Source organism: Orcinus orca, chromosome 1 (assembly GCF_937001465.1).
Source record: "Orcinus orca chromosome 1, mOrcOrc1.1, whole genome shotgun sequence".
Taxonomy (NCBI): Eukaryota; Metazoa; Chordata; class Mammalia; order Artiodactyla; family Delphinidae; genus Orcinus; species Orcinus orca.
Window position 1 is genome coordinate 51,792,067 of NC_064559.1, and position 13,738 is coordinate 51,805,804.

General features: G+C 38.3%; 1 protein-coding gene across 6 annotated transcripts in view; it reads right to left on the bottom strand.

Moving 5' to 3' along the window:
- The window catches only part of SOAT1 (sterol O-acyltransferase 1), a 57,475-nt gene that overhangs the window by 27,144 nt on the left and 16,593 nt on the right, over positions 1-13,738 (bottom strand). For all 6 annotated transcript variants that reach the window (XM_033428179.2, XM_049700941.1, XM_033428176.2 and 3 more), the window contains one exon: positions 3,844-3,902. In XM_033428179.2, the coding sequence (XP_033284070.1) occupies positions 3,844-3,902 (59 nt within the window). The remainder of the gene's footprint in view (positions 1-3,843; positions 3,903-13,738) is intronic.

Here is a 13,738-nt window from a genome sequence, read left to right on the forward strand (position 1 = left end):
AAATAAGATTAAGTAAGTAAATTTAAGTAAATAAGATTTAAGTAAATAAGATTTAAGTAAATAAGATTTATTTACTTTTAAGTAAATTAAAAGTTAATAAAGTAAATTTAAGTAAATTTAAGTAAATAAGTAAATAAGATTTAAGTAAATAAGATTACATACATAAAGCACCTACCTAATATAAGGCCTAGCCCATAACAGGACTTCTAAATGCAGTTCCCTTCTCCTCCCTGTCCCTATTTACTCAGTCTAGAATACTAAAATATTACAGTAGCTTCCAATCTGGTCTCAGTGTTTCCAAACTCTATAGAATATCTTCAACTTTGATATCAGTATAGCATTCCTAATGTATCTCCCTCAAAAACGCTGCAATTAATAATGGCAAGATGTTCAATCTCTTCAGATACCAAATTACCAATTAAAACACTCCTAAGTCAAATCGTCCATAAGTTCCCCAAAGGAATTTTGGTGATTCACTCAGAACAAGCAGTGTATAACAAATAGAGTATATGCTAAGACCTTAGAAGTATAAAAGGGAGGACATCATTTCAAGCTGGGGTATTTAGAAAACTTTAAAATTTTTTTAATTTAATTAATTAATTTATTAATTTATTTATAGCTGTGTTGGGTCTTTGTTTCTGTGCGAAGGCTTTCTCTAGTTGCGGCGAGCGGGGGCCACTCTTCATCCCGGTGCGCGGGCCTCTCACTATCATGGCCTCTCTTGTTGCGGAGCACAGGCTCCAGACGCGCAGCCTCAGTAGTTGTGGCCCACGGGCCCAGCCGCTCCGTGGCATGTGGGATCTTCCCAGACCAGGGCTCGAACCCGTGTCCCCTGCATTGGCAGGCAGATTCTCAACCACTGCGCCACCAGGGAAGCCCTAGAAAACTTTAGAAGCCGCAGCATTTGAGTGAGAATTTGAAGGATATACAGTATTTTGATTGGTGAAGGTAGGAAGTTAAAGGAAATTTCAAGTAGGAAGAGCTTCATGAACAAGGGCATGAAGATAGGAAAAAAAAGGCTTACAATTTAGCCCAAATTTTATTTTTCTTTCTGTCATGCTCCACCAGGGGCACAGATGCTAATCAAGTGTAATTTCCAAGACACAGTTTAAGTTTCTTTCCTCCATACCTCTGTTCAAGCCATGCCCTCCTTCAATGACCGGGAACAAGTCTTGCACAACACAGAGTAATAAATAATACTAGCTAAACCAACCTCTACCTTTCCCTCCGCTTCTATTCCCTTACTTCATCCATTTCTTTCTCTCTCCTTCAAATCTTTCCAACTGACCAAACTAAAGAATAATACTATTCACTGATTCATATATAAAGTAGAGAAGTAGAATATTCTCTTTAAAAACAAAGTTTCAACTTAAATCCTTGAAACATTCCCTCCATTCCCCCTCTCCCCTCCCCTTTTTCTTCTCACTCTACATTCCCTTTCCTCTTTGGGTTACTGATGCTATATTTTTTTAAAATTCCCCTCCCACCTCAGATTTTTTAAATAAATAGCAATGACAGCAGGGATGGACTGCGCTTTCACGAATGTGAAAATGTTCCCTCACAAGCAGAGCACAATAAGGGCTTTGTGTTCTTTCTGGGAAGGGGACAAGGAGCAGAAGAGGAACAGAAGGGGAATCTGAAAAGGAATGGAAGGTGTCCAGCCCGTCTAGAGGAATAAAGGTCAGGAATACTCTGGTAAGCCATAAAAACAAAATTTCTTCATTGTAATGACTAAATTTGCAAGAATGGGCCCTTCAAAATAGCACATATGCCTACAAACTAAAGAGTTTTCTTTTGTTAGCCAAAATTATAAATTAGCCCTCAGAGAAGTGCAAGTTACCAAATCATCAAGTCTTCAATCTCTTATAATGGGACAACAAATTTTTAACTGGAAAGACTCTCAGTTTCAAGTATAGTCAATATACCTTTTGAATACCACTTTATAAAGCAATGTAAAGTGCTTATATTGTAGAAAACACATATACACCTCCGGAATTGGCGGGGGGCAGGGAGATATCACAATGTTAAGCAAATAGGTACTTGTAGTAAAATGTCTAGTGAGAGCACCATCCCTGGACTCAAAAAGTGCTGGATCTCCAACAAACGAGATGACAGTGAAAATACCCCAGGACTGGAAATAACTGAAAAACTAGCTCTCACAATTACAAAGACACTAGTATCAAAGTGAATGCAAACAATCTTGCATATACTGTTTTATGAAACAGGATAAAAATATCTAAATTTTCAGTATTCTATATAAATGCATATATGCATGCATGCATACGTAACTAAATTAATAAAAACAGGGCTATTTCATCCACATCATTGGATGTTTATATATTCAAGTTGGCCAATAATTTTTTTTCTTTTGCTGAGCACTTATGTATTTTTGTACCATATAAGTCATTTGCTTTTCAGGTTTATTATTTATTGACTAATCTCCTGTGTTAGAATGTGAGCTTCCTGAAGAAAGGGCCCTTTATTTTGATTAGTTATGTATCCCAGGGCTAATAACAGAGCCTGACATGTAGAAGGTGTTCAAAACAGTGTCAGGGAATGAATAAACTGATAAGCAAATTGCCTAAGTTCACAAGGTAGGTTATAGAGGTGGGTCTGTCTGACTCCAAAACCCAAGCATTTCCACTAAGCCTATGTTAGTACAAGTTATTCACATGCTTGGAGGAAACCATTCACTGAAATAAATTTTTAAAAAGAATAACAGACATGTTGTATTTCAAAGGACTCTTAAAAACCTTAGAAATTTTGGAAGTGATCTTATTGGGAAAACGAGAGGCTGCCTTGGATTTGAAGTCAACTTACATTTGGTACACAGAGTATTAGATTGTTTTTATATAAAATTATTTATTTTTTAAATTTATTTTTGGCTGCATTGGGTTCTTGTCACTGCGTGCGGGCTCTCTCTAGTTGCGGCAAGTGGGGGTCACTCCTCACTGCAGTGTGTGGGCCTCTCACTGTGGTTGCCTCTCCCACTGCAGAGCACGGGCTCTAGGCGTGCAGGCTCAGTAGTTGTGGCTCGCGGGCTGTAGAGCGCAGGCTCAGTAGCTGAGGGGCACGGGCTTAGTTGCTCCATGGCATGTGGGATCTTCCAGATGAGGGCGCGAACACGTGTCCCCTGCATTGGCAGGAGGACTCCTAACCACTGTGCCACCAGGGAAGTCCCAGTTTTTTTTGCCGTTTTTTTTTTAAGTGTTCTTTGTCCTCCAGAATTTCCTGAGGTCACTGCTGAATTCTAACTTGTAGAACTGTTTGCCCTGCTTGAAACGTCTGTTATTTAGTTATTTTTTGGCTGTGCCACACAGCTTCCAGGATCTTAGTTTCCCAACCAGGGACTGGACTCGGGCCACCACAGTGAAAGCGTCAAGTCCTAACTGCTGGACAGCCAGGAATTCCCTGAAATGTCTTGATGTTGTTTGTGAGTTGATATTTCTATTTCTTCTATATCCATAACAGGGAATCTACTTCTAAATTCAGATTCAATGTTTATTGAAGGCCTATTATTTACTATGAAACATGATAGATACTTTCATAAAGCACCTACACAAGCACTTACACAAGCATTCAACTGTATCATGTTTGCTAAAATTGAGTTTTACTGGTAAAAGCCAGAAAATGAGAGTGACGGATGATAGTACAGAAAGAAAACAAAAAACAATCTGGTTCTTATGTAGGAAGATGAGATGGCAGACCTTATTTTCCTGTTTCATGTCGACTGCTAAGAAAGGTAAATAACTCTTTACACAGTTTAGCATTAAAAATTGTACTGAATAAAACTCTTTACCCTAAAACTCTACATTTTTGTTTCTGGAAGAGGGAGTTACTTACCTCTGCCTCTGCTGTCAACTGTATCTTCTTTGCTATCAGCTGTTTTAAATCAATCCGACCTAAGGAAAAAAATATATATAACTTTTAGGTTGATGGAGATAGTTACCTATCAGCATTATTTAAATCGTGAAGTTGAAAAACAAGCAAAAAATGATGACTATGTAAACTATGGTACAACCACAAAACATGACACAACTCTTAAAAATGAAGCATGGGCAATATAAATAGAAGGAAATTTATACATAAAAATGCTAAGTTAAAAAAAATAAAACTACTATATGTACACACAGTACTTACAACTATATTAATCACAGGATCCTGCAGTATAGGAAATTCTGACAGTAGAGGAAATTAGTTTCTGTGAATGGATCCTGCAACTATGAGTAGTAAAATGTACAAGCAACAATAGAAAAACTAAATAAATCGGACTTGGTCAAAAATTAAAAAAAAAAAAGTTTCTGCTCCAAAGAAGTAAAAAGACGCAAAACGGGGAAAAACACTTGCAAATCTGATCCGGAACCTGCATCCAGAATATGTAAAGAACTCCTACAACTCAATGGTAAAGACGAATAGTCCAACTTAAGCATCTGAAAAGACATGTCTCCAAAAAAGATATACAAATGGTCAATACCATCTGAAAAGATGCTCAATATCACTGGCCATCAGGGAAACGCAAATCAAAACCACAAAGAAATATCATTTCATACCCACTAGGATGGTTATAATCAAAACACATAAGTGTTGGCCATTGTACACCTTAAGCTACTACAATGTTATGTGTCAATTATCTCAATAAAGCTAGAAAAAGAGTTGTACAAGCAGGAAATTTTGAGAAGAGCATTATTTCAGGGATTGGATGTGATAGCTTTTCTGTAATACAATTAGAGAGTGTTAATAAACACTTGTAACAATGATGTTTATAAGCTTGGTACAAATAAAACAAAGTTTATTATTTACTATTTTTAAAATTTTGTTTGTGTTGGGTCTTCGTTGCTGTGTGTGGGCTTTCTCCAGTTGTGGTGAGTAGGAGGTACCCTTCGTTGTGGTGCACGGGCTTCTCATTGCGGTGGCTCCTCTTGCTGCGGAGCACAGGCTGTAGGTGCACGGGCTTCAGTAGTTGCGGCACGCGGGCCCTAGAGTGCGCAGGCTTCAGCAGTTGCAGCACATGGGCTCAGTAGTTGTGGCTCATAGGCTCTAGAGCACAGTCTCAGTAGTTGTGGCCTATGGGCTCAGTTGCTCCAGAGACCTGGAAGCAACTGAGAGTTGTGGGATCTTCCTGGACCAGGGATCGAACCCACATCCCCTGCATTGGCAGGAGGATTCTTAACCACTGTGCCACCAGGGAAGTCCCAAAACAGTTTTTTAAGTGAGGAGAAAAAAGCTTTGACCAGAACATGGAGAAATTAAAACCCTCCTACATTGCTGGTGAGAATGTAAAATGACACAATGCTTTTGAAAAAGTCTGGAAGTTCCTCAAAAGGTAAACACAGAGGTACCATTTAACCCAGAAATTCCACCCCTAGGTAAATACACAAGAGAAATGAAAACCCCCCTCCCATTTATAGAAAATTAAAAATCCAAGCCTCCAAAAAACGATCTAATAAGATCGCTCATTATCCTATGATATGCAAGCAACTAATTTTAACATTTTGGTAAATATTATTTGTCCTTTTACTTTGGCAAAAATTAAATAATAATATTAAATATAATATTATAAATATACATACTATAAAAACAGAGTCATTATGAATACTGTTTGGTAAACTGTTTTCATTTAACATATTGTTAGTATCTTTGCATATCATTATATATTCTTCCACATCATTTTTATTGGTCTACTATTCTATTTTTATGACTGAAATAGAATTTATTTAATCCTCTATTGGACATTTTGATTCTTTATATCGTTTCACAATATTCCACTTGGAAAAAAGGCATGGAGAAGGTCCAAAATGCACCTAATGAAAGCTCTATAAGGAGAGGAAAAATTTGAAGTAATAATGGCCGAGAACTTACTGGAAGTGTTAAAAAAGAGCCAATCATCAAAGGAAGATCAAAGAATCCCAAGCAGGGTAAAGAATCATCATAGTGAAACTGTGTAACACAGAGGTTTATTTAAAAACAAAACACAAAAGGACTCTTAAAAGCACCCAGGAAGAAAATATCACCTTCAAGAGAATTGCCATTATGCTGAGTGTCTGACTCATCAACACCAACAACAGAAGCCGGCAAACAGTGAAATAATATCTTCAACTGTTGATAATAGTGAAGTTTATGACTGGGAAGGAGGCTAGAGGTCATATCGCAGAGAGCCTGTGCGTATCGCAACAAGGGCTTTGAGGAAACTAAGAATTTTAAACAGAATAGTAACTGATCTGATATTGGAAAACCCCACTCTCTGGCAGGAGAGGAAGAAAGGACCACATAAGAGAAATGCAATAAATCCTGACAAGAAATGATGTCGCCATAAGCCAAAACAATAGCACTGAGAATGGACAGGAGAGGATAAATTTTGAAAATATTCCCAAATTGGTAACTTATTAGGTAAGAAATATGAAGGTAAAACAAATATCCATTTGATTTTTCCATCAACTGTAAAAATACTTTTATTTAGTTCTCTACCATCTATGACCAGACCATGGATTCATAAATAAGTTATTTACTTCATAAATAAATGAATACAGAAACTTCTTTCCTTCAACTAATTACCATAGGGGGATGGGGAAGAAGACGCCAAAGATTAATTCTCACTACCTGTGCATCATTCCCAAAAGTAATCTGTCTATCCATAAATAACCTAACCACCATTCAAACTGGCTTTGAGGAGTCAGGGTCTGGAAAGCAGGGAAAGAGTTTTTTCTCACTTAGACTAGAATCTCTAAAGGCCCCGCTCCAAGTGACAGTAAAGTTATATAAAGTCAAAGAAAAATATATTAAAAATCCAATTCAATTCATTTTCTTTCACCTTAAAACTAACCTCACACAATATTCAAAATTACTTTCTTGCTACCCACCCAAACTTAAATGTCATAAAAATCAAAAGAATAATACTCTAAAAGCTAACATCCAGTGATTTAAAGAACTATATACAGGGACTTCCCTGGTGGCACAATGGTTAAGAATCCACCTGCCAATGCAGGGGACGTGGGTTCTATCCCTGGTCTGGGAAGATCCCACAAGCCGCAGAGCAACTAAGCCCCTGCGCCACAACTACTGAGCCCACGTGCCACAAATACTGAAGCCCGTGCACCTAGAGCCCATGCTCCACAACAAGAGAAGCCACTGCAATGAGAAGCCCGTGCACCGCAACAAAGAGTAGCCCCCACTGGCCGCAACTAGAGAAAGCCCGCACACAGCAACAAAGACCCAACACAGCCATAAATAAATAAATAAATAAATGTTTAAAATATATAAAATTAAAATTAAAAAATAAAGAACTATGTACAGACACCCAACCACATAAGTCAACTCAAGGTTTCTAAATTTCTAAAACATTGGCCATGAAATAGGGATAAGCCAGGCCTGAGGGTCATGCAATTTCTGAAATACCTGCCTAGATCTATTAATATCACTAACTGATAACTGATCATTAACTGATAATACCTATTAGTAGACCCAAAGATAAATCCTTAAAGAAAGCTCCTCTAGATTTTGTTTTTTCCTAACCCTCTTATCTCTAAGAAGTCAGGCTTGCAACATTTATCTTCATGAACACTACCTCACCCTTGTAAAGTCTACAACATTGAATTGAGTATTTAAAAATTTACTCCTTGAAGTATCAAAAATCTAATTTGAACCAGTTTTGACAAAGACCTTCCTAAAATTATTACATGCTTTACCACCTTAAAAAAAAAAAGAGAGACTGTACATAATCTTTATGTTGAATAAAAGATCATTTATTGCACTGTGCTATTATAGTGACACCTTTAGTAGGACTGAAATGAGAGCAACGGAGCCCACACTAAACAGCTCCAGAAAGTTGTGCCTTTCTACTAGGGTTGCTTCTTCACGGCTCTTCACCAAATCTGATTCCTGTAACAATCCTGTACTTACGCTACTATGCCAAATTTACTGCCAATGTTACCCAGAAGGAAAAGATAAATAACCAAGCTTATTAAATTAGTAACGCATTTATTCATTCAATTATATACTCACTCACTAAATAAAAACCCTCTGAGAACCCAATACATACGAGGTACTAGGCATGTATTCCAAACCCCTCCTTTAGGATCGCAATAGAAGTATGCAAACATAGATAATTACAATACACAGAAGGGCTGTGGGATCATCAGGGTGGAGAGAGCTTTTGCAGAGCAAGTCAATATTTGAGCTGACTCAACTGATAAAGAAAAATCACAGTGCACAAGGTATTAGAAAGATTATTTCAGGCAATGGAAACAGCATGAAGACTTGTAAGGACTTGGGTTTTCTGGGACTTGACCCTGAGTCAAATGCCTCTAAGTACCAAGCTCTCTTTGCTTTACAATACTGTACTTAATATAGGCTTTTGCCTAAGGGCAGCTTTTAACTCCTTACCTTCTAGGTTACCAGTTACTTTCTAGATCAGTGCTGCCCAACAGAAACATAATGTGAACCACATTATGTAATTTAAAATTTCCTGGGAACCACATGAAAAACTAAAAACAGGTGCAAAGTGAGTCTTTGAAATGTGGTATGTATTTTACAACTTTGGTGTTATCTCAATTCAGACTAGTCACAGTTCAAGTGCTCAACCGGACCAGACTGAACAGTGTAGTTCTAAATCAGGGGTCAGCAATTTTTTTCTGTAATGGGCCAGAGAGTAAGTATTTCAGGCTTTGGGGGCCATATGGTCCAAAAGCACTATACAGCCATAAATGAATGAAAGTGGCTGTGTATGACAACTCCTGTTCTAGATGGCTGAATTTACCGTGAGTCTGGCTGACAAAACTGACAGGTATGCACAGTTATTTTTTATAATCTCACCTGACTGTGGTGAACAATGCTAGTTGCTTCCGCCACAAGGGCATGTGTTTCATTCCCCTTGCCAGAGACTGATTTAAGAATGGGCACGAGCACCAGTCAGATATGGCCCACTCAGGTTTAACTGAGAAGAGTGTAAAGGAACTATTGTATAAATGTGTGGGCAAATTTAAGAAAAGCAACAAAGGATGGTGTAGCATTCTAGGGCTAGTAACAAGCAACAGGAAAGCTGTTACTATCCTGAAAGGGCAAAGGAGGGAAATGGTTTAGGAAACCCAAAGAGAACTCCCTGGAGAGAACTATTAGATAGAAGAGATGGTTACTCAGCACAGAGGGAACCTATGTTATAAACACACACCTTACTCTCTGCCCTTGGACCTCCTATCAATGCCACCCACCCCAACCATGACCGAACCCTACCAGAAACCAGAGGGCATGGAAGCCATTTGATTGTGCCCGGGGAGGCTGATGCTCTGGACTCTAAGTAGGGTAGAAAAGAGTAAAGAGGTAAAGGAAGACAGCATAACTTGTAATCTAGTTCTGGCCAGTGAGACATGAGAAGTCTGTTGGGCAATTTCTAGGAAAGATTTCATTGCTCTAAAGAGAGGCACAGGGAAACGGGGTTCCTTCTGATGGAAATTATTCTTTTGCTTTCCCAGTTTTCTTACCCAGCCTACAGTCACTAACCCTCTGTCATTATTTCTATCCTTCCCTCATCAACGCCACTAATTTCTTGGACCCACCTAGCCACATCCCAATCCCAGATATTGCCTGCTATCTGCTTTCTCTGATTTCAAACTGCCATGCACTGCAGAAATATAATACAGAAAATGGGCCCACTATAAACTGTTGCTGTCTAGCGTTAACCAGGCCTGCAATAAAAATGAAATCTTTGTCTCTGCCTCTTGATGAATTTCTATAACATTCCTCCCAAGCGTAGTTCCAAACATTTTCCACCTTCAAGTCCCAGCCTTACAAAGCAAACTTCAGTTGATCATTTTGGGGACCAACTCCTGAAATGTCTTCTATCTTAATTTTCACTATCTTTAATCCTCTTCTCCACTATTCCTTTGTCAGAGGAAGGGGTAGCCCATCTCTTTTTCAAGACTACCCCTTTAAACTATATTGCCTTGATCCTTTATATGTCCTTTGAGAAACTGTTCAAATCATTCAACACACTGAGCCATTTATTTTGTCCACATTACATTCAGCACAAAAGTAGTCTTTAAAAATTTTCTGAAATTATGATATTGATGTCATAAGTGGTACTCAAAATTTATCTGTGAAGTATTACATATTTACTTAACGTTTTGGAAACAAATATGTAACTGAAACAAACTATCACTTCATAGAATTTACTGCTTAGGATGAAGATTCTTCTTTTTAGTGAAATTTTCTTTAAATTACATAATAATAAATATGGTACAGAGATAATGGCAAAATTATAAATAACTGAAATTTTGGAAACAATGTCCTTTGGAAACAAACAACAGCCCTTTCCCATGAACCTCTTATCTTTCAAGACCCAACTCATGCTGTCTTTTCCTTTTAATATAAAATGTCCTGGAAAAGTGGTTTGTACTTCCTATCTTCACTGTCTCACTAGCAATTCATCTCCAACATGTTTCTGCAACTCTTCCTTTTCTGGAGTCACTATGGCCTCCAAATTTCTAAATTCTCATCCTCATTAAACTTGCTGCAAGGAGTTCCCTTGGTGGCCTAGTGGTTAGGATTCCAGGCTTTCAATGACAGGCCCCCAGTTCAATCCCTGGTCAGGGAACTGAGATCCCGCAAGCTGTGTGGGATGATATCATATATCGCTTATATGTAGAATCTAAAATGTGATACAAATGAACTTATTTACAAAACAGAAACAGACTCACAGACATAGAGAACAAACTTCTGGTTACCAAAGGGAAAAGGGGGTTAGGGAGGGATAAATCAGGAGTTTGGGATTAGCAGATACAAACAATTATATATAAAATAGATAGGGAATTCCCTGGAGGTCCAGTGGTTAGGACTCGGGGCTTTCACTGGTGTAGGCCCAGGTTCGATCAGTGGTTGGGGAACTAAGATTCTGCAAGCTGTGCAGTGCAGTCAAGAATTTTTTAAAAATAAGAAAAAAAAAAAAAAGATAAACAAGGTCCTACTGTATACCAAAGGGAACTATATTCAATATCCTGTAATAAATCATAATAGAAAAGAATATGAAAAAGAATATACATATATATAACTGAACCACTTTGCTGTACACCAGAAACACAACATTGTAAATCAACTGTACTTCAATAAAAGATTTAAAAATTAATTAATTTATTAAATTTTAAAAATCAAGGCCTACTTATAGTGACTAAATTCCTAATGATGACTAAGGCCTACTAGGCAGTGATGAATCACCATTTTTCAAGTTCCACTTCTTTTAGTTTCACTTCTTTTAACTAGCATTTTCTTTGTCTCCTTGTGGTAAGTACAAAATTAGCTAATGTGTAGGCACTGACTAGCAGGTTTTTACTGCCTAGAGAAGTTCAAACTCATTTTAAAATCCTAATAATTTTCTAAAAAACTCTCATTGACCATGCCTTAGAAGATCTTCATCCCAGCTTCACCTTGCTCTCCATAGAGATATAAGTAATCCAAAAGAGTCATGTGAAAGCCATCTTTATGTCTAAGGATGGTTGGGTTTAGGAGTAGTCCTTGAAAGAACCAATCATTTATCAATCTTAGAAGCAAAAGGGGAGATACAAAAAAAAAAAGTATAATCCATCTATAGGGACTTCCCTAGGGGTGCAGTGGTTAAGAATCCACCTGCCGGGCTTCCCTGGTGGTGCAGTGGTTGAGAGTCCACCTGCTGATGCAGGGGACACGGGTTCGTGCCCCGGTCCGGGAAGATCCCACATGCCATGGAGCCGCTGGGCCCGTGAGCCATGGCTGCTGAGCCTGCGCGTCCGGAGCCTGTGCTCCGCAACGGGAGAGGCCGCAACAGAGAGAGGCCCGTGTACCGCAAAAAAAAAGAATCCGCCTGCCAATGCAGGGGACACAGGTTCGATCCCTGGTCCAGGAAGATCCCATGTGCCACTGAGCAACTAAGCCCATGCACTACTGAAGCCCGCACGCCTAGAGCTCATGCTCCGCAACAAGAGAAGCCACTGCAATGTGAAGCCTGTGCACAGCAACGAGTAGCCCCCGCTCGCCGCAACTAGAGGAAGCCCATGCACAGCAACGAAGACCTGACACAGTCAAAAATAAATTTTTTTAAAAAAGGTATAATACATCTAAATCATCCTCTATTGCTCCATCGACCTCAAAAACCTTTCAAAATTGTCTACTAATCACATGTCTACACTGCTACAGAGAAAGGAACCTGAACTAGAAATGAGGGTCAGTATATAAATATCATACAGAAAATGAGATTTAATAGATAATGTTGAAACAACTGGCTGGCCATTTTGAAAACCTGTCAAATTAGATCCCTAGCTCACTTATTATTCAAAATAAATTTCAGATGGATCAAATATTTGAATCTTAAAAAACCCAGGGCTTCCCTGGTGGCACAGTGGTTAAGAATCCACCTGCCAATGCAGGCGACATGGGTTCGATCCCTGGTCCAGGAAGATCTCACATGTCGCAGAGCAACTAAGCCCGTGCGCCACAACTACTGAGCCTGAGCTCTAGAGCCCATGTGCCACAACTACTCAAGCCCACAAGCCACAACTACTGAAGCCCACGCACCTAGATCCCATGCACCGCAACAAGAGAAGCCACTGCAATGAGAAGCATGTGCACTGCAAGGAAGAGTAGCTCCCGCTCGCCACAACTAGAGAAAGCCTGCATGCAGCAACAAGGACCCAACACAGCCAAAAATAAAATAAATAAAATAAAATAAATTAATTAAAAAAATTTTTTTAAGTTATCAAATTATCAGCTAGTAACTCCCATTTCTTTTAACTAATCTTCCTAAAATGAACCAAGATATCCAAACTCATTCTTTTGACCTTAAAAAGTACAAAAGGTACTAATTAATATTCAATAGCTTTACTGCTGCTTTTAACTATGTCTCATTGTACAAAACCTTTTTCAAGCAAAGTGGAATCTGTCATCTCTCAAAATGCCATAGAGTTTATTCAAAAGGTCACATCATCCATGACTGAAGAAGGTTGAAGAAACAGGCACTCTCATATGGCTACTGGGAGCGCAATATTTCCAGAGAGCAATTTGGCAATACCCACCCAATAAATCTTATGACCTAAAAACAATTTCTTGGAATGTAGCCAAGGAAAAATCATAAACACTTGAACATTTGCTTATCTGCACTTTCTAAAACAAATATGTTTTGCTTTTATTCTAAGGGGAAAAAAATGTGTTCTCAACCTACTCAGTTGATCAAAGCTCTATGTGGACTGGCCAGTTTTATGATTAGATGCATAAATTGGATGAAGGGGCTAAATTACAGAATAACAATGATATTAACTTTTTTTCATATATTTTTGCCAAGGGACTCTCAATCTTTAGAAAAGGCAGGTTGTTCTCTCTGTTCAAATACTTATGTACATATCTCAAAGAACACAGAAACTGAATAGAATTAGAAGTATATTAACCAAGTTAATATTTGTTAAACACTTAAAACAGTGCCTGGCACATGATAAACTGTTAGCGGTCATTATCATATTTACTCATTAATTAGCTATCAAATGAACAATGCAGCAAAATAAATGGTAGTCAAGAATAGGCATTACCTGTAAATTAAGAGAAAGGTAGAGAATGTCCCCAACCTGATAAAGGGCACCTACAAAAATCCACAGCTAACATAATTAACAGAAAAACTGAAAATTTTCTCCCTAAGATCAGAAACAACACAAGAATGCCTAATGTCCACTCTTGCCAATTCTGTTCAACATTTTACTGGAAATTCTAGCAAGGGCAATGAGGCAAGACA